This window comes from Vanellus vanellus (assembly GCF_965231255.1).
Source record: "Vanellus vanellus genome assembly, chromosome: 5".
In the NCBI taxonomy this organism is placed as follows: Eukaryota; Metazoa; Chordata; class Aves; order Charadriiformes; family Charadriidae; genus Vanellus; species Vanellus vanellus.
This window is the reverse complement of record NC_138910.1, coordinates 8,463,657-8,490,427: the sequence shown is the minus strand read 5'-3', so window position 1 is coordinate 8,490,427 and position 26,771 is coordinate 8,463,657. Positions and strand designations below refer to the sequence as shown.

General features: G+C 38.7%; 1 protein-coding gene across 1 annotated transcript in view; it reads left to right on the top strand.

Annotated features, from left to right (window-relative positions):
* Positions 1-1,643: 1,643 nt before the first annotated feature.
* The window catches only part of MGAT5 (alpha-1,6-mannosylglycoprotein 6-beta-N-acetylglucosaminyltransferase), a gene marked incomplete at its 3' end in the record, with an annotated part of 82,934 nt that continues 57,806 nt past the window's right edge, over positions 1,644-26,771 (top strand). Inside the window, exons 1-4 of the mRNA XM_082483288.1 lie at positions 1,644-1,911; positions 7,447-7,614; positions 22,704-22,780; positions 24,493-24,582. Of these exons, the coding sequence (XP_082339414.1) occupies positions 1,674-1,911; positions 7,447-7,614; positions 22,704-22,780; positions 24,493-24,582 (573 nt within the window). The 5' untranslated portion in view covers positions 1,644-1,673. The remainder of the gene's footprint in view (positions 1,912-7,446; positions 7,615-22,703; positions 22,781-24,492; positions 24,583-26,771) is intronic.

Below are 26,771 nucleotides of genomic sequence, written 5' to 3'. Positions count from 1 at the left end.
TAAACTGAAAGAAGTAAAACTTCCCTCTGCTGTTTCTTGGAAAATTAACTTAAGTTTATGGAGAGCAGCATTAAACAGAGTCCTTCATTTTCTCTGTTGAGACCATTCATTTTCTTTATTTTAAGTGTGGAAAGATATTAAGATATTTTAAGTGTGGAAAAAGTCAACTCAAGGGCTTTATAATCTTTTTCAAAGCAAAAGATGGCTACAAATTGTTCTTTTAGCAACGTAAATACATAGTAGAGTCGCTGCCTTGTCTGCTCTTAGTTTGCCATGTAATGCACATCCACTTCTGCAATCGATAGTATTCAATAAAGCGAAATGCACACACAAGACATGTTGGAAGGTAAGTGGTCCAAAGGTATTTCTGTCCCTTTGTAAAACTGCTGGTTCAACTGAAAGCAGAAGATCTAAAGGGAATTTTAACAAACAGGGAGCACTGCTAGCAGGCATCTGTGTAATTATCCTATTAAAACAGAGTAACATCTGCATTATCTGTGCAAGTGCAGAATGGAAGGGAACATTATGTTCCCTAATCCTGTCTGGGAGCATTATGGAGTTAAAAGGATAACATTTTACCAAATCTGTATTTTAACATGATAGGTTACACTTAATTACCTTTTAATTACCTTTCTTCTCGTTGGATTTTATGCTAAGGACCTTGCCTCTAGCCCTCATCACAGAGCTGCTCTTGCCTTTGGATTGTGTGTGCCAGGTTTTATCTTTCATTTTACCGTGAAAAGATGGTCTTACGCTGTCTTGAAGGCTGTTATTACAATTCTTTTTCCCTAGCGCATGAAAAGCTCTGAGAATAATAATTTTATATACAAAAGACATGTTGTAGCATTGAGAAATAGGTGTTTTGAATTTGGTTGCAAAGAGTGAACTCATTGGACTATGTGTTATGAATAAGGAGTAACGATGCATGGCAGAGGCCACACAGGAGCAAGAGGAGGCGATTCCAGCCTTCTGACTGCCTGCGCTGTAAGGCAGGAGAGTGTATTGGCTTAAATAATGTAGTTTTCTTTTTTCCTCTTTACCCCTGGGGGAGTCTGATTTCCTGATCACCTATCTAGCCATATGCCATAGCTCTTGCCAGGAACTCCGAGCAGTGTCACTGCCAGCTAAAATTACTTGTTTTCTGAGAACTGAATTATGTTGAGAATTGTCTTAAATTGCTGCACTGGCAACATCACAAAGTTTTGTGTACACACACACACACACAAAAATATGTAAAAGCAGCTTTACCTTGAAATTCAGCTTAGAAACTGCTTCAAGCATTGAACTGGATCCAGATACTGAGAGGTGTTCTACACCTGCTCAGGCGCATCGCACCTTCTTTGTTCTCTTTCCAGTGCTTTTCTCAGCTTCTTTGTTCTCTGGCTAGTACAGTACAATGTTGATACATACAAATTAAACATTTACAAAGAAAGCATGTTGTCTACTCCTGTTTTGTACCAGTTAGAGCAAAGACCTAGTATAGTTACTAAAACCTACTTCTTTTCTTTCTTCTTGCAACAGGATGGATCTGAAATACGGATATACGTTGACTAAGGAGTTGGAATAAGACTGAGTCCTGCTCTGTGATATTTGTGTACCTGGACCATGGACTTGCTGTTTGGCTTCATGCTTTAGGAACCTTTTGTAGTAACTGTGTGAAGCTGTTGGGAATCATGGCATTCTCTCCATGGAAGCTTTCCTCTCAGAAACTTGGCTTTTTCCTGGTGACTTTTGGTTTCATTTGGGGAATGATGCTTCTGCATTTTACTATTCAGCAGCAAACACAACATGAAAGCAGTACAGTCCTGCGTGAGCAAATTTTGGATCTCAGCAAAAGATACATCAAAGCATTAGCCGAAGAAAATAAAAATGTGGTTGATGGGCCTTATGTTGGGACAGTGACAGCGTATGGTAAGTGTGTGCACTAGATTATATGATAATCTGACTAAGGTTTTGTTCTGAGTTGTCCAAACATTTTACTTCAGAGTGCTGCTCAATTGACAATGCTTCACACTGTGGGTTTTCTGCACAGATGGATAAAACAGCGTTCACTTCCAAGTACGGAATGGGATAAATTTTACATTCCCAGTTACTTGGAAATGAAGTTGTCTACTAATTTTTACTACATCTGTCTAGTAGCTGTAACTGGTATGCCTCAGGTTATTTGTTAGAACTTCATTTAACAAAACTTTATTTGCTGTTTTTTGAGAAACTTGGGAGGCTTTTCGGTTTGCATGTCAGTGATTTAAGTAAGAAATTCCTTTTGAAAGAAGAACTTGCCCTACTGATAAAGTGGAGACCTGCTACATTTATATCTTCTTCTTTCCCATTTACCTTTTGTTCAGTCAATTTACTTAATGTTTAAGTTTATGTATCTGGTATAAGCTTAAATATATCATATTTGCCTCAGGGTAGAGGACTCTTCGTGAGTTTCAGTGCTTTATTCAGCAGCAAGTTTTAATGGTTACTCTTGCTTACTCTCTTCCATTTTGTACATGAGAGTTAAGCTTGTGCGCATGTGTGGGAGAGAGCCTGCAGAAAAGAATGAAGCATATTGCCAGAAAATATTATGAAAATCAAAATATAATCCAATTTCAAGTTAGGTGTGGCCCCTTTTCAGTCTGATAAGATCACATCATGCACCTTACTTGTTTAGCATTTTTTAAACTCACTCTCTTTCCTACTTACCTATTCACTTTCAGGCTACCTGGAAAGTTAATGGCTAATTAGTCATCTAGACTGGTTTTCTTTTATAGTTGCCTTAATTTTCAGCTCTGAAGAAATCGTATAGGTGTCTTTTGTAGGTTTAGACAAAGAATAAAGACAGACAATGGCTGCATCTTTTTTTCTAGGTTTCTCTTAATACTAGGTTTCTCTTAATACTCTTTACTTTTTGATGCATGTGATGAAAATATCCTGCTGGGAGGTTCTCTCCATGTCTTGTTTCTGTTATCCCTTTTTTCCTCTAAAAAAATAGGTTTTTAGTTCGTGTGAAGGTGCTTGCCTGTAAGCCTGAGATTATCATCCCAAATGTAGCTAACAATCATATTGCTTAGTTGCTTAAATAACAAGCAGTCCTGTCGTGGTTTAACCCCACCCACCAACTAAGCACCACACAGCCACTTGCTCACTCACCTGGTGGGATGGGGGGAGAGAATCAGAAGAGTAAAAATGAGAAAGCTCATGGGTTGAGATAAAGACAGTTTAACAGGTGAAGCAAAAGCTGCACGCACAAGCAAAGCAAAACAGGAACTCATTCACAGCTTCCCATGGGCAGGGAGGTGTTCAGCCATCCCCAGGACAGCAGGGCTCCATCACACGTAATTCTTACTTGGAAAGACAAACACCGTAACTTCAAACATTGCACCCTTCCTCCTTCTTCCTCCAGTTTCATATACTGAGCATATCGTCATATGGTATGGGGTATCCCTTTGGTCAGTTGGAGTCATCTGTCCCGGCTGTGTCTCCTCCCAACCTCTTGTGCACCCCCAGTCTGCTCGCTGGTGGGGTGGGGTGAGGAGCAGAGAAGGCCTTGACTCTGTGTAGGCACTGCTCAGCAATACTGAAAACACCCCTGTGTTACCCACAGTGTTTTCAGCACAGATCAAAAACATAGCTCCATACTAGCTACTATGAAGAAAATTAACTCTTTCCCAGCCAAAACCAGCACACATCCTTATATTATGACTTCTACTGATTTGTGACTGCATGTTGGGCTATTCAGGTATGGTAATCTTACAAAGCAAAACAAGCTAAATAGATAGGTACTACATCAATATTTAGTTTGAAGACTTCCAAGCACGTAGAGGTCCCTAGTGAATTGTGTGCGTAGGCTTAAAACAAAACCCTACCTGCTATAAAGCCATCATCAGTGTCCCATTATCTTGTAAGGGTCCTTGATGGTAGGTGAATTGAAGAAAAAAAAACAACAACCAAACAAACAAAAATCCAAAACCCAAACAAAAACAATATGTTCCAAGAAACTGAAGGGTAACTGAATTGATCTGTGCCCTAACTAGTTCTGAGGGTACAGGATATCCATAAGGCAAGTTCCCCCTGCAGCTTGTTGCCAGTGGCATTCATTTCCTGTCCCAAATCCTGCTGAGGAGTAAGTCGACTTGCAGCCAAACAGTGCTCAGGTTCCCCAGGAGAAGTTAAATTGTATTTGAAAGTGGGTGAAATAACTTTGTAACGCTTCTGTTGAGGTAAAGCTAAGTTTTGTTTAGAGGTTTGAAGTTCCCTGGCTAAGAAGAATTTTAAGTTTAGGGACAAGTTTGGACGGGTGTTTTCAATTACGGAGTTTGGAAAGATGCAAAATAATGGTAATATATTTTTTTAGAATATTAGAGTGAATGGTGCTATGGTGAGTGAATAACACTATATTAAGTAATACTTTGTGAAACTGAGTAAGATAGTAATTACTTAATAAGTAAGTTAGTTTGTCCTGTTTGGCAGCAGTACAGGTTGGGGGCTGACCTGCTGGAGAGCAGCTCTGTAGAAAGAGACCTGGGAGTCCTGGTGGACAACAGGATGACCATGAGCCAGCAATGTGCCCTTGTGGCCAAGAAGGCCAATGGCATCCTGGGGTGCATCAAGAAGAGTGTGGCCAGCAGGTCAAGGGAGGTCATCCTCCCCCTCTACTCTGCCTTGGCGAGGCCGCACCTGGAGCACTGTGTTCAGTTCTGGGCTCCCCAGCTCAAGAAGGACAGGGAACTGCTGGAGAGGGTGCAGCATAGGGCTCCCAAGATGATTAGGGGACTGCAACACCTCTCTTATGAAGAAAGACTGAGGGAATTGGGTCTCTTTAGTCTGGAAAAAAGACAGTTGAGGTTGAGACCTGATCCATGCTTATAAATACTTAAAGGGTGGGTGCCAAGAGGATGGGGCCAGGCTCTTTTCAGTGGTGCCCAGTGACAGGACAAGAGGTAACGGGCACAAACTTGAGTATAGGAAGTTCCACCTAAACATGAGGAGGAACTTCTTTACCTTGAGGGTGGTAGAGCACTGGAACAGGCTGCCCAGGGAAGTGGCGGAGTCTCCACCTTTGGAGACATTCAAGACCCGCCTGGACGCATTCCTGTGCAACCTGCTCTAAGGTGTCCCTGCTCTGGCAGGGGGGTTGGACTGGATGATCTCCAGAGGTCCCTTCCAACCCCATGATTCTATGATTCTATATTAAATGATTTGTTGATAGCAAATTACCAGATTAGCTGTTCAGGAATAAACACATTAATAACTAATGTTAATGATAATCGATAGAAATTGGTTCACTGTTCTATGAAAATTAAAGCCCTTTCAATTTAGCCTTTTTATTTATTTTAGTCTTATCCTTTGATTGCTATTAGCAAGCACAGTCATGATTTCGATGTTCAAGAATAAATTTTAAGTTTGCTTGATTTGACTGCTTTTACCCACCCAAAAGGTTTTCAGTCATTCCTTAATTGGGATTGCACAACTTTTTCACTTTTTCTTTCTACCATATATTGACCTGTCAGGTAGGCAGATCAAACACTTTCCTTTTAAAAATTCTAGTCCAAATATACATAGTATTAGATTTTTATAGCAGAAAACAGTTGTTTTACAAAAATTATTATGAATCTGAGCTTCTGCTCTCCCCTCCTCGAACTAGTCTCCAACTGCTTTTTCTGTTCTGGTGAGCAGTCTCCCATAGCAGTGTGTTGGTACCAGCGTTAAAAAAATTACAATGTTTTGTCATCTTTCTCTCTATGCTCTTTGTATGCCTTTATGTATGCTATGTTTCTTCTTCGTTGTTTCCCCGATTTTCTTTTTTTACTACCTTTTTTCCCCTATAGTTTTTCCTCCTTCTGTGCCATGGTTTTGTTCATATTAAATGCCTGCTCCACTCTTTCCTTTTCTTCTGCACACTATACCATTGACTACTGGACCCCTTTTAAGACAGTCCAGATCATTAGTGCTTAAGATTCCATCTTCTGATCTTTAAAGGACAAGGGAAAACACACAGTTATAAAGAAAAATATCTACTTTATGGCTCCATGGAATAAATATAATTCTCCTTTTATTTGGAAAAAAGAATCAGAAGCTTTCGAAAAGCAATAGCCTTTTCTTATTTACTCTCTCATTTGCACAAGAATTGGGCTAGTCATGGAAAAAAAATAAAGGGAACACAAAATAAGTGTGGCAAAAATACAACTGATGTTGGGGCAGAGGAATCTCTTCAGATGTATGGAGAAATTTTCTATTACAGATCAGAAAGTTATTTGATTCTAAAGTTGTGGAAAGCAGAAAATGTATTATACATATGCACATTAATTATTTTATGTAATTAAATTGGAGAATAATGTAAATTCATCGTAGCAAATTCTTTAATCCTGGGATATAAGGGTAAACTAACAAAGAACAATACTTTCTTTCATCTTCTTTGGCTTGTTGCCACTATAATTATATGGTTTAGTCTGATAGTGGTCTACTTTTCCCCTCTTGCCCACAGTTCTTTTAGCTTGCCCAACTGTCTATGTTCCTTAAAGAAATCTGAACAAAAGAAAAAGGAAAGAAAAAATATCAGAGCACTCTTTCTGGGTTGTCATTTGATATGCAAACTCCGTTACTCTGTGTTGCTTTCCACGCGAGGGATGTGCTGTGTCAGACCAAATAGGTAGAGGCAATCACCAACAGACTGAAGAAAAGAAATTTATTTTTTTTTTTTGCCAGTGTAGAACCTGTTTGTGGTGGAGGAGATGCAGGAGGAGGTTTTTGTACTGGCTCAAAGCTATCCCTTCTTTTGGGAAGGGGATTTTAGTTTCCAGGTGACTGAGCATCTAACAGACTGTTCCTCTGATAGTACTTAAATATGGATTTAGGTTTAGATTCATTATTATTTATGCAACTTCTTATTACTTGAGCTATTACAAAACATTTATTTATTTATTTATTTATTTTTGTTCCTGTGTGTACCTATAAAGGCATGCGCTTCGCCTTGAATATAGGATATGTGTGAGTTGCACTGAGCAATAAAATAAAATACACAGGAAGACAAGTTCCATGTCCAGGGGAACTTGTATCTGAGGCTGAACAAAGTAGGGAACATTAGTGCATAGAACTGTATGGAACAGCTTTTCAGTATCTGAAGGGCGCCTACAAGAAAGCTGGTGAGACACTGGCCCAGGTTGCCCAGAGAAGCTGTGGCTGCCCCATCCCTGGAGGTGTTCGAGGCCAGGTTGGATGGGGCTTTGAGCAACCTGGGTTGGTGGGAGGTGTCCCTGCCCATGGCAGGGGGGTTGGAACTCGATGATCTTTAAGATCCCTTCCAACCCAAACCATTCTATGATTCTATGAACTGCTAATGAAAAAGATTTGCACTGAGAAAGTGTCTATATATATTCCAGTCTCATTCTTGTATCTATTTTTGGTTCTGTCTGACTGTGCACTGCATTATTAAACAATTTAACTTTTCATTTTCGTTTGTAGATTTGAAGAAGACACTTGCTGTCTTGTTGGATAATATCTTGCAGCGCATTGGGAAGCTGGAGTCCAAGGTGGAAAACCTTGTACTTAATGGAACAGGAGCAAACTCTACCAACAATACTACCACTCCTGCTCCCAGCTTAGGAGCAGTCGAAAAGCTTAATGTAGCAGGTGGGTATGGCAATTGTTTAAAATACTTATGGGCTGTTTAAACAGTATTTTTCTCTCTTGGCCATAACGTGACTTCTCAGTCTTAGATATTTGTAATGTCTTAGAAAACAAAATTCAAAGTCTGGCCTGTATCAATGGCAATCTTCCGGTGGTCTTTCACAAGCTCAGAGGAAGACTTTCTTCTATGGTAATTTGAGTGCATTGAAGAACATCAAATTCTCTGCCAAGGGAGTATAGTCTACCTTGTTCATAGTAGATGTTTCATACTTTAAATGTCTGCACTTTGGAAAGAAGAAACTGAGTAGACATTTTTTCTCTAAGCCAAATTACCTGGGTTGGTATGAATCTGCTCTGCTTTTCAACCGTATGCACTTTATTGGTTATTAACGGAGAGAAAACATTTATTATATTTTTGCTGGTTCTGATGTAAAAATGTCCTTCCCTACTCCGCGTAACAGCTCTTACGATTTGACACACAGAGATGGCCTACCTTAGCTTAAATAAATATATGTTTTAAAATGTCATTTGAAGTCATTAATTTTGTCTTCAGTGAATGGACTGTTTGCTACCCTTACAGCTACTCAAAGTGTTTGAGTCGTTCTATGGTGGTAGAAGGCCTTGCTGGCCTCTTCACCTGCACGACTCTGTTCCTGTAGTGTTCCCAGCTGTTAATGTGGTTGGTACACTGAATAAATCTTGTCATTTATACTGCCTCATCTATTGCCCTGCCACCATGTCTAAACATACTGGCTGTCCTGACCCATAGGAAGTTCTGAGTCTGACATGCTAATGATCTTTGCAGTCCCAAAAAGAGCAGAAGAGTTAGGGCAACTTGGTAAATAGGTTGATAGCTGTGCTCCTAAGTCTCGCCTGTGCTTGGGCTTCCTGTAAAAATAAATACTTCTGTTGAGAGGGCGTTACCTTCTTAAATTTGTCAAAACAGAGGAGGAGATGCTACCTTTGGTAGGGTAATGCCACTGAAAGGAAGTCTGGGAGAGCAAACATACAAGTGATTACTTGAATACCGTGTACCGGCATAGTTGCTGTGTCAGCTGCTCTGTCCTCACTGCATTTGTCTGTACCAGGTTAAAGGCATATTATCTCTTGGTGAGACAGACCTTTGTATCTCTCTTCCCACAAAGTAAAAATATGCTTATAGGCATTTACAACAGCCCTTTGCGTGTGGGGTTTACTGCTGCTTGCCTTGTGTTACCCTTCCACCCCCCCCCCCGTATTCCTTGTCTTGCTTAAACTGAAGGGAGGTTAGAAACAAGTAACTGAAGTTGTATAGCACCTGCAGACTACTATTAGTATGAGCCATGTTGCTACCACAAGGAATACAACGCAAGGTCCTTGTTGGAAGATCTTCCACTTTGATGGAAAGTGAGCTAGCATGGTATTGTTGTAGTTTCTGGGCTATATATAAAATGAAAACCATTCCTGTATATTTTCTTTTTGTAGCTGGACAAAAGAGAGACTTGATTCTCTTATTTCAATAGATAATTGGAAGACGCGTACTCATGTTATTGCTTATGCATTTATAGGCAAAGGATCATTGTTCTTATCTGACCAGGAAACATCTCTCATCAGTTCTTAGGGTGAATTGAATTTTGTTTGTTATTCTTAGCATTTGCTAGAGTCACAATTTTAGTACTCACGAGCAACATTTAAGGAGCATGGTAGGAGTTTTCAGTTTGCGGTGATTACATAGCTTTCTGCTGCCTGAGGCTGGCTCTGTGGCAAAGAACACTATTTGTCTTATTAGAGCTTCAGTTTTTTACCTTTGACTCTTGGTACACTAAGTTTAAAATATCTGAAGCAACTATATTAAACAGCAACAACAGAAAAACCTTTAGGAAACCATTTCCTCAGGTTTGATGAAGGTATTGTTCTGGTGCCCGTTTGGTTAACGTGACTGTTCAGGTATCTCCAGGCTGGATAGTACCAATGGGTAAAGTAGAGCCTGAAGCTAATCCTTGTGTTAAAGTGCCCGCTATTCCTCCATTTGAAGCAATCGGTGGAAATTCATCTGATCAGAGGCAGCCAAATAGAAACGAAAAACTTGTTTCTACTTCTGTCTTCATAGCAGTTTCCTGACAGTAGCAAACTCTGGAAGCCATGTGATTCCAGTAAAATCATAATATAAATATCTTCTCTGTTAGGAAGGAATTGTTCAGAAAATAAGGTAGGTGAGTAAATATTGTGATTACAATACCAGCTACAGTGCTGGTTTTGTCTGTAATATTTCAGCAGCATCCTTTTCTATTGTGCTAGAGCAATTGAGATAATCTTAAAATTGTTGTAGAGAGGGCATTTTGTCACCCAACAGTTTGTCATTTTACTGGAACTGAAACATGGATGTATACAAGTACACATGATACTTCCATTGTTTTCTTTACAATAGTTTATTCAGCTGTTATGCTATGAAGTGATCACAGAAAGCAAACATGTTAAACATGTTAGGATTACTGTTTCTCTTTTGCCTCAGAGTTGCTGCTTAAAACTCTGAAGTAAATTAAGCATTTTATAGCCTCATTCATCAGTGCAACAATGCGGTGTCATTAGCAGACCTTCCTCGAAGAGTGCTGCTTCCAGTGGAGCTACTTCATGCATTTATTATTTTTGGATTGAGCTATTACAATACACTGAGACCTGATTCTATAATCTGTGTAACCACGTTCCTTTACCTGTGGAAAGCCTTTCTGAAATAACTGAAGCTTCATGTAGGTTTAAGCTGTACCTTAGCATCTATTGACACTGCTTATAAACCTTGGTAGTAAATACTGGAGTCACTCATCATCCTGAAACCTGCATTTTGTCCTCACTGATCTTGTGTAAATTTTACTGCATGTTATATACTACCTGAGTAGATGCAAGTGATAAAATAAGACATAATAGAGTGAGAGGAAGGTGATTATATTGTAAATATTGGCCTCATTGCTGATTATGACTGGACACAAACTTAGGACCAAAATAGTATTTTTCTTGCAATTTAAAGCTGTCTGTCATGGCAGGCTAGATGTGTCAATCATAATGTGCTATGGGCTTTTCTTCTTTGTGTATCTTAACTATTAGTGATACTTGGGAAAAAAAAATAGTGTTCTTTTATCTACAAACTAGAAAGAACAGAGATGATGGTGATTAGTCAACATTTCTCCTCCCAAAGCCTCTCTGCAAGTGGAATTTTTTTTTTTATTAGGTATGTTGCTATATTCAGAAAGCGGTCCTAAGAACAGTGTCCATATGCCACAGGTGGATCGCCATCATGCAAGAATCCTGGTTTAGTTCCAGGGTCAAGCTATTGAAATCAGTCCAGGTTATGGTTTTATTTGACTCTAATAAACACACTTGGTATGTGACCATGACTCAGATTTATGCACTGAAAAACCCTTTTCTTTGACATTAAGGACACTGCCAATTGGTCCAGGTACGGATTTTTTTAAAGAAGTTTCCATTCCTGTCCACCTTTTCTGTATGGACAACTAGAATAATAGTATAAAAAAGGGGAATATTTATAGCATTAGAATGTATGGATGTCTTTTTCAGTTCACATATAGGTTGTTTTTAGCTTAGCTCAGATACCAGTTTGAATGTGACTAAGCAATCCAGGTAACAATGAGGAGAATAGATGATGAGAAATGGTTGTCAGTTGCAAAGAGGTTGAAAAAGCAATTTGTTTAAAATGCTGACGTTTCTCAATGAACTGAGGTCAGAGGGCATTTAATTTTTGCCCGGTATACATCCTGATGGCAAAATGTCTGGTGGTCCAGGAAAGTTCTTACTTACAGTTAATAAACTTGCAAGGTTACTTCTAATGCATGACATTTGAGCTAAAACTACCTTGTAACCACAGTCCCTTGATATTGCAACAGAATCTATCATCCTTCTTTCTAATGAAGAAAAAATCCAATCTTCAGCATACTTTTTGGTATTTTCAATATTCTTTTGGGGAAATAGATACCCAGACTTTGAGAGTGGTCATGGTAGCTGCCAGGGCAAATGAATTTGTGTAGTTTGTGTTCCCCTGAGGAACAGATCTGCTCTGTGTTAGTGGGAAGCAGTTGCCTGTAACTCGATGGCAGTGTTAATAATGGAATACGCAGCTTTTGCAGCCTTACAGGTGTAAAAGCAGGTGAAAAATGTCCTCTGAACCCTATGGATGAGAAAAGACCTAATAATGAGTTTTGTGGCTCCTTTTAAAACAACTAACTACTGTTCCTAGTCAAATGGCTTATAAAACTTATATCATCAACTTCTGTTGGTTTTCCTGGGGAATAAATGATAGTACCAGTAGCAGAAAGATGACGTAGGACAGTTTCTTGAGGAAAAGAAAAACCATTAGAGAGGTACCTGGCTGTCAAAGACTTTTTTTTTTTTTTTTTTTTTTTTTTTTTTTTTTTTTTTTTTAAAACAGTGTTCAAAAACACCAGAATGTAGTCTTGGCTGTCGAAAGCGTTAGGCAATGTGAGCCACAAAGTCTGGGGAGGTCTAGATAAGCGTTGGATCAGGAGGTGTTATAACCTGGAGTATTATGCTGAGATACTCCATTATAAATTAATTCATGAAGGAATGAGCAATACCCTCTCCGAAAGTGCCTGTCAGCAAAGGAAAAAGGAGGCACTGGCATGGCAAATAATCAAACTGTTTAGCAGTTTGGAAAAAAATACCTATCTTTATTTTAGGGTTATTATTTCAGCCAGAAGTTGAGTAATCTCTGGCCAAACAGTAGCTATCACAGCTACTTATAACTTGTAACAGCCTAATAGAAATGTGTGTGGCTTCCTAAACGCAGTTTTGATCAATTTTTAGCCTGTGCTTTGGCCACTGTAGCCTGAAGAAGCAATTTATGTTATATGTATTACTTGATTCAGAGTCCATGCTTGTCTTTCTTTCAGTAAGCTCTTCATTACCATACTGAAACCTGACATACGTTGGTATTTGGAGATTACCTAGGATAAGTAAAACATATTCTTTGACCAAGATTTATAATTGTACTTTGGGCAGACACGCAAACATCTTAAGAATATGACTCAGTGTTTAAAATTTTGGGGCTGTTTGGAAATGAAGTTATTCATCACTTTAACTTCATCGTCTTTTTACCAGTTATGCTCTTTATTTGGTGAGACTTGGAGAAAAGTGGCGCTTTTTTTTTTTTTTTTTTTTCTTTTTTAAGTTGTTCCACCTCTGGCTGTTGAGCGTGGTGTAGAACTTGAGGTGGCAATGGTGAAATCTGCAATGGAAAATATCGCTCTGTGGTGGTGTGTAGTTTTTGGCAGATAAAAGGATCTGAAGAAAATTCATCTGGATTATGCTCATTCATAATAAGAAGGTGATAACAGTTGGTAGGAGGAAATGTTGAGGATTTAGCAAGGACTGTAACTCAGCTGTCTCTGAATTAGGTGAACTCAAACTTTTATTTGATTCATTTTTGAGTTCCCATTTAGAGACCAGCAATCTCTCTGTTCCTTTTCAGGCTCTCAGACAACTAGCATTGTTAATTTATATGTAGACTGTACTGTGTATTCGTATCCTTACTGCGTTTAGGATTAGTGTTTGTAACGTGATGCTACACCTGTTTTTTTCTTCGGAAGCTAGTTTTGCAGAATCTTTCACCGAGGGAAGCCCAGGAGCAAAACAGCTTCTTTTCTCTTTTGGGTTGTGGGAAAGGATAATAGTGCATGAGCTCTTAGTATCACAAATATCTTTAATCCTAATCCCAAAGGATCTGAGGATGGCACCTCTGCTAGATGGTGAGGCTGCATAGAGTATGTTAAAAAGTAAAGCCGTGGAGCACCTTGGGAGGTTAGATGTTACTTTTTTTTCCCCTCTTTAGATCCGTGTTTAAAAAGGTAAGCATACTTTCCTTTTTCTTCTTCCCTCCTCAAAACCATCAAACAGTCTGGTTGTTTTGATACCGACAATTTTCAACTGCTTTTTCAGAACTTCCATTTCCTTTATGAAAGAGTGAATTGTTAATAAAGGCTTCAGCTGACTGGTTTCAGAACCAATAAAGCCTTCTTTCCTTCTCTCTCTCTCTTCTGTTTTTATTTATCCAAATTGTAGCTGAAAAGCTTTTAAGATATTTGGTAGCCATCCTTTCTGCAGAGTTTTCATCAGCCTTTAGGAAGCTTTGAGCCACTGCCACAAATAACACCGTAGGAAAATTTAAAGTTGCTGTTTTGAAGATGATTAAATAGAAATGGGGAAATGTGAAACTATGGCACTTCCACGCAGAGCTTGTCTACATGGCTGCTTCTGTTGTAGCTGAACCCTTGGTTCCATGTGACTGGCACAAGATCAGTTTGGTTTAGGCAACTTGGCTTTTAACAGATGTGCTTTCTAAGATAACTATGAAAGAAATCCTTGATTTTTGTATTGGACTAAGCATATTTCATCAGATAGGGCAATCTGCTTGCACAAACATGATCAAAGAATCAGTCTTCTGTTTTCTTCATGTGATTTTTTTTTTTTTTTTTTTTTTTTTTTTTGGTAAGCAGGGGTTGTGGAGTTTATGTGCTGTGGGTTGGGTTTGATTTGGGCTTTGTTTTGTTGTTTTGTTTTGTTTTTCCTAAATTGTGAACTCTTGCTGTGTTCTTCTGGCAGCTATGGGAAAAAGCTTGATTTAAGCAAGCTAAAAGAAACTGTTTCAATTCCTCAGGCTTTAAAACTCTACTAAATAATAGTGGTATTAATCCTGAATATGCACGTTGCAAAACAATTTTTTTTTAAATAAAAATGTTGATTTAAAGCAAAGGCCAGGGTGCTCTGAGGCCGTTGTCATCACTTTACTGCGCTTGTTCAGTGAAAAGCTATATTTTTGATAGGTGTAACCATCTAACATGACAGATAGTATAATTGCACCAAAAACTGTGCCAGACTGGTTGTTTACAAAAATGTTCTTTTGCCTTAAAAAAATGTCACTTCTAGTGATTTTAATTGTGTCTTTGATCCCATAAAAATGAGCAAGTGAAGGTTCGCATCAAATCCTCCTCCACACCCCCGTTGTTCGTAGCAGGTACATGGAGAACTCTTTCTAAGACTAAGAACAGTTAAGTATTGGGTTGCTGTATGTAGCACCGCTTAGTGAGGGAGAATATTTTTGGTGTATCTGTTCAAAGTTTCCATAGCTTTTCTGCCTCTTACGCGTTAACTTGTTCTGCTGTATTGGCTGTTGAGTTCTCTTGTAACAACTTTAGCATTAACATCTTTAAAGTTACTCATTAGGATGCAGACTTCAGTATTTACTTGTCATCTAAGACATGATGGCTTGGATGCCTGTCAGGTATCTGGCATCCTTCGTGCATATGTAGCAAGGCGGGCTGACAAGTCTGCTTTGGCAATGCTGCAAGCAGGCTTTTTTTTTTTAACGTTACTATGGTGAGAAGGACCTTTGTCGTGGTATTTCCATGTCCTTCTTCCTAAAGACTTGGGGCTGACACACTGAAGCCCTTTAGGTGGGGAGGAAGAGTCATGTAACTTCATGATCAGTTGATTCATTTTGATTGCTGTATTTCTGATGAAATTTGTTCTACGTGTAACAACCTTGTTAGTTTTAACACTCTGCAACCGTAGTTCACCCCGTAGTTCTGTACTTGCAGAGACAAACTAGGTTAAGAAAGGCTGAGATATTGCATATTATTTTGAATTTCCAAAGCTGTCCTCCTGTCTTAAGGGGACTACAGTAGGCTTTTCTTCAGTTAACATCGTATGTACAATGTTCTATACGGTCATGCCTTAAAAAACAAACTAGATGTCCCCACAGAATGTCAGTGTGTGCCGGATGTAATAGGGTGTGGGCTGCGATGGTTCTAATAGCCAAGACTACAGCTTTCTCAGGGTAGTGCTTTGCTTTGACTCATATTTATTGTGCCTTATCCATTGTGTTCTTTTTCCACACTGTATATAATACCAAGCAGTTTTTCCCGTTTTGCTGTCCATTTGCCTCCCACAAAGGCAGTAGCGTGGAGCTGGGGAGAATTGTGTGTTTTCAAGCCTTGCCGTTGCAGCACAGCGTAATGACTGTGCAGAAGACCACACGTGAATATTTTCCACTGCAGTGCTGCGTTAGTAATGCTGCAGGGGGCTGTTAGTGGTCCCCTGGGCTGCATTTTGATTAACCACTTGACTGCTACTTGAATTCTCCTAACACTGCATTGATTTCAGTAGCGTTAATGGAACGCAGCAGCACAGCTGGTGTGAGGATGGACTAGCAGTAGAAAAGTTAATTTTCTTTAAATCGTACCAATGCTTTGCTACTGAAGTTTCTAAAATGTTAGTAGAAAGCATTTTGTGCTCTGCATTTAAAATCTTGAAACCTTTAGCTCATTTCATTGAATATGTTGATAGTGCTTTCAACTCACACTGCAAATTCTCTCTGTAAAGAAATCTTACCAGCTGGAGATGAAAAATGTGAATTAAATTGAGAATGTGTTAATTAGTGTGAGAAGGGAAAGGAGACTTTACACAAACTAAACTAGCCTAACTACAAACTACAGTGTTGCGTCTAACCATAGATACCAGATTTCAGAACTGGAATAGAAAGAAGAGAAGGTTTCCATGAATTAAAGTAACAGTAGTGCTTTTATTTAATGAACAAAACCAGAAAGAGAACAAATAGACATAAAATTGGTGAATAGACTTGATCGGGTCCAATTACTCTGTCCTTTTAATGCTAAGGACGTTCGTGATTTTATGAGATCTGCTGATGGGAAAGACTTTGAGTTGAGCTAGTATCTGTGCTATATGTCATCAAAAGATATTCCAATATGCTTTTTTGCACTAGTCTAAAAATCTGGGGTTTAGCCTCACGGTTCCGAAGCATATGAACTTTTGTGTCATGTTAAATTCTTAAGATATTTCTATTCTCTGAAGAATGAAGAATTGGTCCTTAGCAGACTAGATAGGGTGCTGGTGTCACAGTTTGCAATTTCAGCAGTGTTGTGGCTTTTTAATTTGCTTTTTTATTATTAATTGTTTTAAAGCTTTAATGACAAATAGGATACCTATCAATAAACAATCACTACTGGGTAACTAATTATAACTGTTATTCAGCTTACTGTCTTAGTGGATTATTTCTAGACTTCCTAACTGTCTGATGGAGAAAAATTGAAGCAGTGTTTTTTAGCCTCTTAGAAAGCATGTTATTTGAAGGCTGGTGCAATATAGGAAAGGGGCAAAATACGTGTGTAGCCCTCACTATTACTTGTTTTTACTATTTTGTAAAAGAGTAACTAGGAAGCAAACAAAAAATCATTTCCCTATCGCAGAGTATACTTTTAACAACTTAATTATCTCTTGAGTGTTGTGGACCTTCACTAAAACAAACTAAACCTGTGGACATAGGGCTTAATTGCAAGAGACGATGAAGACCTGTACCTATAAACTGATGTTTAAAGAGGGTGGTGTCAAAGGCATGGGACATTACCCAGTGTAGTTGCTCATCTAGAGCAACAAGGGAGAAGTTTCTTTCCCAGTGCAAGGTTAGGTGGGTTAGTTTAAACCTGCTAAGTCATTCATGCCAACGTGCCAGACTTTGCACTGAAATAACTGATGATTGTTCACAAGTTCAGTTTCACCTGCTGTGCACTAACGATCTCTGATGTAGAGCTGTGTATCATCAAACAGCCACAAACATTTGCAAAGTGAACATATGGCTCCTTTCTAAACATGGGGATGGAGCTTGTTTGTAGTTTTATGTTGAATATCCCAGGACCTCACAAACAGAGCACTGTAGTCAAAGAGGGTTTTTTTAAATCTAGAGTTGTTTGGTGTTTTGTCAATATTTTCCATTTTTTTCCAGGTTAATCTGTAAAAACTGTGTGTTTATAGTATGCTCACATTCATATTTTCAATTTTTCAATGCATTGGCTTTTAATGTAACATCATGTGAGATAAATGTTTAATAATTATGTCTTTGCATAACAGCAGTCAAGAGGAAATAAGCTGTGCATGACTTCAAAAACACCTAGGTGCCTGCAGAATAGAAATTAATATCATGGCTCACACAAAACTTAAGAGAAAAAAAGTGTGTATTAATTCTGTTGCTTTGTACTGACTTGACAGTTGCTGTATTTCCAACTTTTTTGGCTGTAAGTTCTAAGTTTTGGCTGGGAAAAAAGATCTCAGAACTTGCATTTTACATTACATAAATCCTAATTAAGGATAAAGAACCTTGTGGTTTCTCAAATGCTATTTTCCAACAAAAGTAACTTTAGTGTCTGGCTTAATAATGTATTTTTCCCCTTCAGGAAAGAACTATCCAACATGAATTTGGTAACAGTGTAATACTTCTATACAGACCTTTATAACAAGAAGCTTTGTAAAATATTAGGGTTTGGATTTTTTCGTCGTTTCCAAATGATGAAAAACTCTAAACTCTTGACTTATATCTTAATACTTGCTTTTCATGTTTTGGAAGATCCAGATGCGTAGATCTGCATCCCCAGTGTTCCACTTGCTTCATCTTCCCTGTCTTTGTGATCCATTCAAAAGTGTAAATTGTTGGTATCTGCTTGAAGTTGATCCCAACTGTCGACGGGATAAGTGAAATTTGTTCATCTCTGCATTCCTTTTGTAGAAGAGCCAGCTTCTAGTTAACGTGGATGGTGGAAGCCTGTGAACGAAAAAGGGAGTGAGCTGATGTGTCAGTATGGGCCCGCCCTGAGCTAGATGCACACTGGGGAATGTTCCCCAACTGTCGCTGCTTCTGCGGGTCCAGCTGTGCAGCATGGTTTGAGGGCAAGCTGGACTGTTAATTTGTAGCTATGAACTTGTATTTAAAGAGGCTGGTCACAGCTTCCTCGACTCCAGGTGTTTTAAAAGGATGTTTCCTATGTTTATAACTATAGTTCAGAACAGCTAGTTTGGTAAGGATGAAGGGGGAAAGGAACCTTTCCGTTCCCCAGGCTACTCGCTGTTACCAGCAGGCTCCAGCACACCCTCCATGCCTGGTTAGTAGTGAGCAGCTGGAGGAGCTGAAGTGTAATTCTTCATGCAGGTTCTGATCATTAAGGAAAAAAAAAATTGAGAGGGATGTTTGTCAACCTAGAACTCACACTGACTATGGCCAAGAAGAAAGGGTACAGCTTCAGTGCGAGTAGTAATTGACTGGAACCGTCACAGTTACTCACAAGTGATTCCAGACTTTTGCATTTAATTCTCAGGCGTATGTGTGGAAACCAGTATGTTCAAGACTTGCCCATTTCTGCAGGCGGTGTGTTGCTTTGGACAACTCTTCTTGATGTAGATGTGGTTCCAGTCTGATTACATGAGCTAGTTCCTATTTGCGTGCACGAAGGAAATACTGCTTATCCAGAGAGCACTCAGATGGAACAGAGTTGCTTTTGTCTATTGCTTCTCCTGTTCTTCCACGTTCATTTCATCTTGTATACATATATTGCTACATTTTCTTCTGCTCTGGATAATGCTTTATGTAAATTGTTTCATGGGACAGTTTATATTTAAGCTTTGTAGAGCTGCCTTCGCCATGCTAGTACCTGATTTAGTAGCTGTGAACGAAGCAAGTGAAAGATGGTGTAGGTGTTTGGGATGGATCCAGGGTAAGGCTGAGTGGGAAGATGGAGTGGGAAGCTGGTGGGCATGTGAAGCCAGAGTCTGTAATGGTGGAAAAAAGGTGTTATTTTTGAGGAAGGTGAAACCTAGGAGCGTTTACTGTTGCTGGCAAGGAGGGGGAAAGATGTCAGGTACTCCTAGAAATACTACTAGAGGCACTAAGACCTCTTCAGGCATTTTAACATGGTAAGAGGTGATAAAGCTGGGCATTAGGGTTCTGTGTTCTCTATACTTACAGATTATCCTGGGGAGATGAGTATGCTGTTTGTGTGTAAATCATCCCAGCGGAAGAACAAGAGTGGGACTGCTCTGGAAAAGCCCTAGTGCGGCTGGCCACAGGGAGACCAGAAGCCTGAGAAAATCTGTAGCTCATGCTGACATAAATGTCTGGCTCTTGCTTTTTGCGTCTTGCAACGAGCAGGAACAGGGAGAGCTGGGAGAGTTGGCTTTCTGCTTGGAAAGTGTCTGTATGTAGCACTGCCACAGCTCATCTAAGCTGTTGAAGTGTATAGTGGGTGCAATATGTGACTGTTGTAAGAAGGCAATTTTAGTTCTTGCAAGCAGATCTTGCAGATAGAGGGATCCTGTAAAACCTTTTAAACAATGAACAGTAGCAAAGATCACTGCCCATCTACAAAAACACCCTTGCATGCAGAAAATGTGTTTACACATGACAAGAACAAACAAGTAACTAGACTACGGTTGTGTATCTACCAAAAATGAGGCCATTCTCTGTATCTTGTGGGTTTTTTCCCTCCTTCCTTCCTTTGACAGGTCACAAGATACCTATTAAAATGCAATATGATATAAGTGATAAACTTGGGACACTGGATGTTTGTGCTGTAAAATAAATAATTATAGCTTGTGTTTGTGTATTACCCTGAACTTAAAGGGACTTCAGAGGAAGAGAGTGTTTGCCTGACTGACTCTCTGAACTGGAAGGCAGTCATATGATAGCATAGTTAGCTTGAGATGGAAGACAAAGTTCATGGATCCTTCATGTTGGCAAGCTATACCTTGCAATCGACAGAAAGGGCAGAAGAGCAGCTTCTGAGTACTTTTCTGCTTTTGGCAAATAAGGAGCTGAAGGAGTAACATCAAATCTAAGGAGGAGTGGCCATCCTGCAGAGGAGGATCCTGCAGAGTAAGCAGCGCAAAGGCTTAAATGGCCTTACTAGGCTGTGCCGGCGGCACCACCTGCAGCAGCAGCCCCTGGGGGACTCTCATTCCAGCTCTGCTTTCCTTCCTCTGTAGTGCCAAAGCTCTGTTTGTGGTTTCAAGTAATACTGCTGGGCAAGAACTATTTTTAACTGATACCATATCAGTGATCCAACCAAAAGTCAAGTGAATGGTAGTGCTGGCATGGTAAGGGGTGGGTAGTGGCTGAGGAAGGGTACCCTTTAAAGCACTGTTGCAGTGGAAAAGGTATGTGGAAATGCATGGTTAACACCATTAAATATGCCTTCTCTTTAATGGTTTAATAATTGCCTCTTACCTTTCTGAAAACTGCAAATTACAGTTGGTTGGTTCTATGAGTAGTATCTACAGGAGGGAAACAAAAAAACCTTTGAATATGGCAAGTGTAACTTGTCCAAATGCAACTGAAATTGATAGGAAGACTTCTTTGATTGAATAAAATTGACCAGATGTCCAGAATTTTCAATCCTAAGTTCTGTATGATGCTGAAAGTTGAGGTTTCCCTGTGGTTCATCTGTGTCTCTGATGTGTCACAGATTTAAGATGTCCTTCATGTCTTAAGAAAATTGAATTTGACATGCCTTATGAAAAGCTCTGTACTTATTTTGTATTCAGGCTTGCGAGTTTGTAAATAAAAAATAAAAAAAGACCCCCAGTTTAGACCATACAGCTCTTCTAATGGCATGATATTGATTACTGAAAATTGCCATAATTTTAACCATGCCTCTTTTCAGTTTGAGGTAGGTTTGTTACTGTTTGATCTCAAGCACTGATTTCCATGTGATTCAAGTGGAAGGTCTGATTCCTGAATTGTAGTAAAGCAAAAAGTTCCTTTGTTATCTAGTTGTACTGACTGAATTTAGAACGTACTTTTAAATTGTTGATGTGTCTGTGCGTGCTCTGTATGTTCTTACTTGGAGCAGAAATCAGAGCCGCAGATGTCAATGGTCTAGTCTTCAAGAATCCTATAAGGATAAGAAGATAAGGGAGAATATTCTGAAAGTTCTTATTGATTTGAAATTACAAAGTCGTCCTAAAAAGTACTTTGCTTCCGTGCTGTTGTCACTGGCAGTACAGCTCAGTTTGTCAAATTGCTGCTGCTGCAGAGACTGCCAAATAAGTGTCTTCTTCCTGGCATAATTCTTCTTTCCCCATCAGCTCCATTTTGCAATGCTTCACTCACATTTCAAGTTCTATCTTCAAAAGAAACTATTTGCAAAAAAATGGAAAATATATAAATCAGGAGGTGGTTTTTATATGTAATACAGCATTCTAACTTTTAACCACTGATCTTGTATACTTGTCCCTACTGTATTCTAATGCTACAGCGTTTTGGTTTTTTTTTCCTGAGATTTCTAATTAGCATATTCTGGGTGAAGTCGCGCACTATAACTGCCATAGCATGAAGTGCTCCTAGATTGATGGATGGCTGGCTTTAATGATCTTTATTCTTGCCCATGGGAAAAGCCAAAAAAGATGCAGGTATAATTTAGATAACTCTGGGATGAACTGCCTAAATTGAAAACCTTATCCTCTGCTGCCTTTGGCAAGAATCTCTCCACCACGTTAATAATTTTTGTTGCCTTAAAGGCCTGCATTAGAGGGTTCTTCTAAGTTCTTAGAAGAAAGTCCTGTCCTGGAGTTGATGTGATAATGGCTTTTAAAACTGCTCCTTTTTCCTTGGCTCATGGGCTAGAAGTATTGCTCTGTATTACACTTTTTAATGTGTTGCAAAAATCTGGAATGATAAAATTTTAAAATAAGTAAAAAAGAAGAAAATTCTTGGAAGACCATAGGAAAATTTTCGCATGAGATGTGATGTAGTGCTACTCAGTTGTAAATTTAGATCATATTGCAACGTTTGTTAATTGGGTCATATACCTGATGCCAACTTGCAGATCATGGGTATTTCATAAAGTGATAACAAAACTAGTTTTTATGTTTAAGAGCAATATACATTTTACAAATGTTTGACAATTAGAAACAAATTCTTGCAATTTAGTAGTTTTAAGCACACTTCAGTTAGGAAGATATTTTGCTTTTTATTATTCTCAGTGTGGATTAGCTTAATTTTTAAGTCTTCATAGACCAGGTTTTGTAATTCAGCACTTTTACTGCAAGTCAGAGTTGAAATCTATGCAACCATTTTCTTCTATAGTTAAAAAAGAGCACACAGAGCTTTAATGTTATAACAAATATTACACAGTAGGGCTCTTCAGTCAGTCTGGATTGTGGATTCATGAAAATAAAAGGAAGAATTCATTAGGCTATCTGTCAGAGCTCTAAAATGAATTTCACTTATGGTCTGTGTTTCTCTTTAGATCTCATAAATGGAGCCCAAGAACAGTGTGAGTTGCCTCCTATGGATGGTTTTCCTCACTGTGAAGGGAAAATAAAGGTAAGTGAACTGTTTTTAATCTTATTATGTGTGTTCTGTTAAAAACTGAACATATATGTTGAAAGAGGTCACTACTCAGACGATGGCGTAGAACAAGAACAACCGGATCAAAAAGGAGGATATTTAGGAGCATGTGTCAGTACAGCATTGCTCGCCTCAAGCCTTTAATACTATTGTTGCAAAGAAATAAAATGTCATCCTATTAAGACAGGAATAAAATGCCATATTATATTAAAATCCTATATAATTAAATAAAGTGCGCTATTATTTGAATGCTGTCAGAATTCAGAAATGTTCTTTTCCTTTTTGAAAAGCCCTGATTTCTTCCCCATTACGAGTCATTTGGCGTCCCCCTAGCCCAGGACTGGGATTCTGTGTGTGCCTCACTCCAGCCCTTTCTCTGCTTCAGCGAGATATTTGTTTACGCTTCTTTCCTCTCTTTGCCAACAGCTCTGTCTGGTTCCTCCCTTCCCCTTTTCTGTTAAGAGCATTCTGCCTTTTCTGCTCACAAGCTAGGCACAGCACTAAGCGTGCTACCAGAACTTTGGGGTTCACAGCTGATTCTACATAAATCCTGAATTATCACAGAATCACAGAATTATCAGAGTTGGAAGGGACCTCTAGAGATCATCTAGCCCAACTCCCCTGCCAAAGCAGGATTGCCCAGAGCACATTACTCAGGACTGCATCCAGGCGGGTCTTGAAAATCTCCAGGGAAGGGGACTCCACCACCTCCCTGGGCAGCCTGTGCCAGTGCTCTGGCACCCTCACCCTAAAGAAGTGTTTCTGTGTATTTGAACGGAACTTCCTGTGTTCTAACTTTTACTCGTAATGCAGTTGGAAAGGCCAAATATTGAAAGCCATCAGACTTTGCTTAGAAAGTCTGAAAAATAAAAATAATAAAATAATAAAAAAAACGAAACACAAACCAACAAACTTGCAGAGGTGGAGGTTATTGTTTGTTTTTTTTTTCCCCCAAGAGACATTTCAAATATAAGGATGCTGTTTTTGTAGTGGGGACAAAAGTAAAATTGCTGGACACTTAAATATCATTATCATGTATTACAATTTATTCATGAAGGTGAAAAGAAATAACTACCAAAGTATATGTGAAATTATGTTGCCTTTTTTCTCTAAATAAAATTCTTTGACAATAGTATTTTTTAAAAAAATAATAATCTGTAAGTTTTAAATCTTTGGGCTGTGTTTTGATCTGTTTTGACAAACTGGCTGCATAGTGACTGTGTAATACCTTATTTGAATATTAAAATATGAATTTAAATTAATTACTTCTGCAGAAATGGCAGATTCTTGGCAGAATCAGGCAGATTTCAATCTCGGGAACTGAACTGATCTGTTAAATTCCAGCACAAGTGTAACACGGGGGAGCAATGCAGTCAGCTCCAGCCACACCCATATGTCTGAATCCTGATTATATTCTCCTTTTGATATTTGTCTGTGCTTGCCTGGCTACCAGTTTGGATAAACTGTGCTCACGTCTGGTATGTAGTTACTTCCTCAACGTAGCTGAATGCAGAGATGCAGTACGCTGCAAAATATTAATAAAATTCCTTTTTTGTTATTTGTGATTTTACCTGGTTGGATACAGCCGCTCGCAGCTTTCCCCCGTTATTCCTGATTTCAGTGTGAAATAGTATAGAGTTATGCTGTGGTACTTAAACCTAACAGACTGTGTTTTTGTTCTGTTACAGTGGATGAAAGATATGTGGCGATCGGATCCCTGTTATGCAAGTTACGGTGTAGATGGGTCCACGTGCTCCTTTTTTATTTACCTCAGTGAGGTCAGTAATCTTTTAATCTGCAGAAGGGGAACATCTTAGTACCTCCATATTTTTGGTAACTGTTTGCAGACTTTTTTCAAAAGAAATCATAACTTTCTTCAGAAAAATTTTATAAAGAGGAAAAAGCTATTAAAACAGAATTATTATGAAGTGTGTTGCTATTATTAATAAGTCTTCCAGGGGTTTCTAGCCTGGAGAATTCTAATGTTTATAACAGAAGTGATGTAAGCAGCAACTCTCTGGGGAGTCCACGCTGGGTATCCTGTTAAACCATAGATCTTTGCCTCTGAACACTTTTTGTGTTGCTTTCTATGTAGCTCCTGAGGTAGTAATAGGGAGGCATTTTAGGGGAGGAATTTGGAATGTAAAACTTGGAAAGTGGAACTAGATGGTACATCCTTCTAAGCAGCACAGCTGTCTCCTGCTTGGAGACTGTTCATGAATTGCAGAGTCTGTTAACAGAAAACAAAAAAAATGAAAGTCGCGTTTTTGAGTGAAGTTGCAGGTATATTGGCTAAAGCTTACGGTACCTATTGCAACCAAAGGCCCAGTTTGGTACACAGCTGTGTAAGGTGCTTGCCCTGGTGGTTTTTGTACAGAATTCCTGTTTGCTGAGTAACGCTTGTTTTCCAAGAGTGAATTCTGTCAATCAATTATTATGAGCTCTATTACTGTCTTGTAGTGTGTGTGCCAGAAACAGTCAGGTGTATTTGATCACTTGGCCTCATCTTTCTTATTAGTAACAGTTTGATAACTTACAGCAACTGATCTTTGAAGTGGTATTGATATCTAGTGGCTTACTGCTTGTAAAGAACTGCAAGAGCTAATGTGGCTGCAGAATTGCAAACTAATATTAATTTTGTAGTTTCTGCAGGATTGCGGGGTTGGGCTGGGGTTTTGAATTACATATTTGAGATTAAAACAGTAAGTCTTATATAAGTAACTCAGTTGTAATGAAAGCAGTTTCTGTTAATTTACTCACTTGACTGTCATTGAAGTTTGGGGTGCATTGCTTGAAGCAATAGTAATAGTTAAGTGCGTATCCAAAACACGTATCTGAAGAAATAAAAAAGGCTGGGTTGAATCACAAATTTGACTCATTCCATTGCTAGTACCAAGTGTTGATTTATTTATGGGCTATAAAGCTCAGGAAGGAGAAGGTACAGGATGACTGTATTATTTATCCTGTTATTTATCATAGAAACTAGAGTTACGGTTTCATAATCATCGTAAGATACATTGATGCAAGTTTCTTCTAAAAGGTTATGTTCTAGCATCAGCGGAGTTACTTTTGCGCATTAGTATTCTGTCAACCAGCAGGTGCTTCATGGTTTTAATGCAGATGTACCTTAAAAATTAAGATATGTGTCACTTGAACATGAGATCTAATATTCTTAAATTACATTTATTATTTTTTAATTCTATTAAATCACAGTATTTTCTGTGACAATCTTCTCTGATTATCGGATTTGAAAACTCAGTTGATGCTGTTACTTTTTTTCATAATTGATCTTTCATCTCATCCTCATTTACAGATTTACAGAGGCCAAATAATTGGTTTTTTCAAGGGTCGAGGGATTTGCAATTATTCTTTAAGCAACAGTATTGAATTTGGGCAACTTCTCATGATGGAACAACAGTACAATTAGTTTATGTGTATATTTGGTATCTTCAGACAAAGGTCTTGTACTTTTTTTTTAAGTGCTTTCCCATGACTGAATGTAAAACTCATACTGGGTGAGCATGTTATTAACCTTGAGTTTAAATTTGGCATTCTTAATCCTATGATTAATTCCATGATTAATGCCCAGCATCAGAGGTTGAAAGCTTAAATGTTTGCAAATGCAAGCATGAAATGAAATTCTAATAACACTACAATGATGTGGATTTATGAGGTGTGTTGGCTGCTAAGGATAACTTGGAAATTCTGTTGCGAGAGTAATTTATCAAAGTGGACAGTGATGAAGAGTTGACAATTTATAGTATGGTTGCACAGCTGAATGATAAATGTGTCTACAGAGCTCTCTAGTCAAAACTGCTGATTTAAAATACTAAAATGTATTAGGGTACTGGAAGGATATTACTGTTAGGATTTTTCTTTTTTACTTTAATGTTACAGTATAGGAGTAAGAGGGTTGTTTACACGTTCTGTGTGAAAAGATGATACATGCATCAAATAATGCACAATC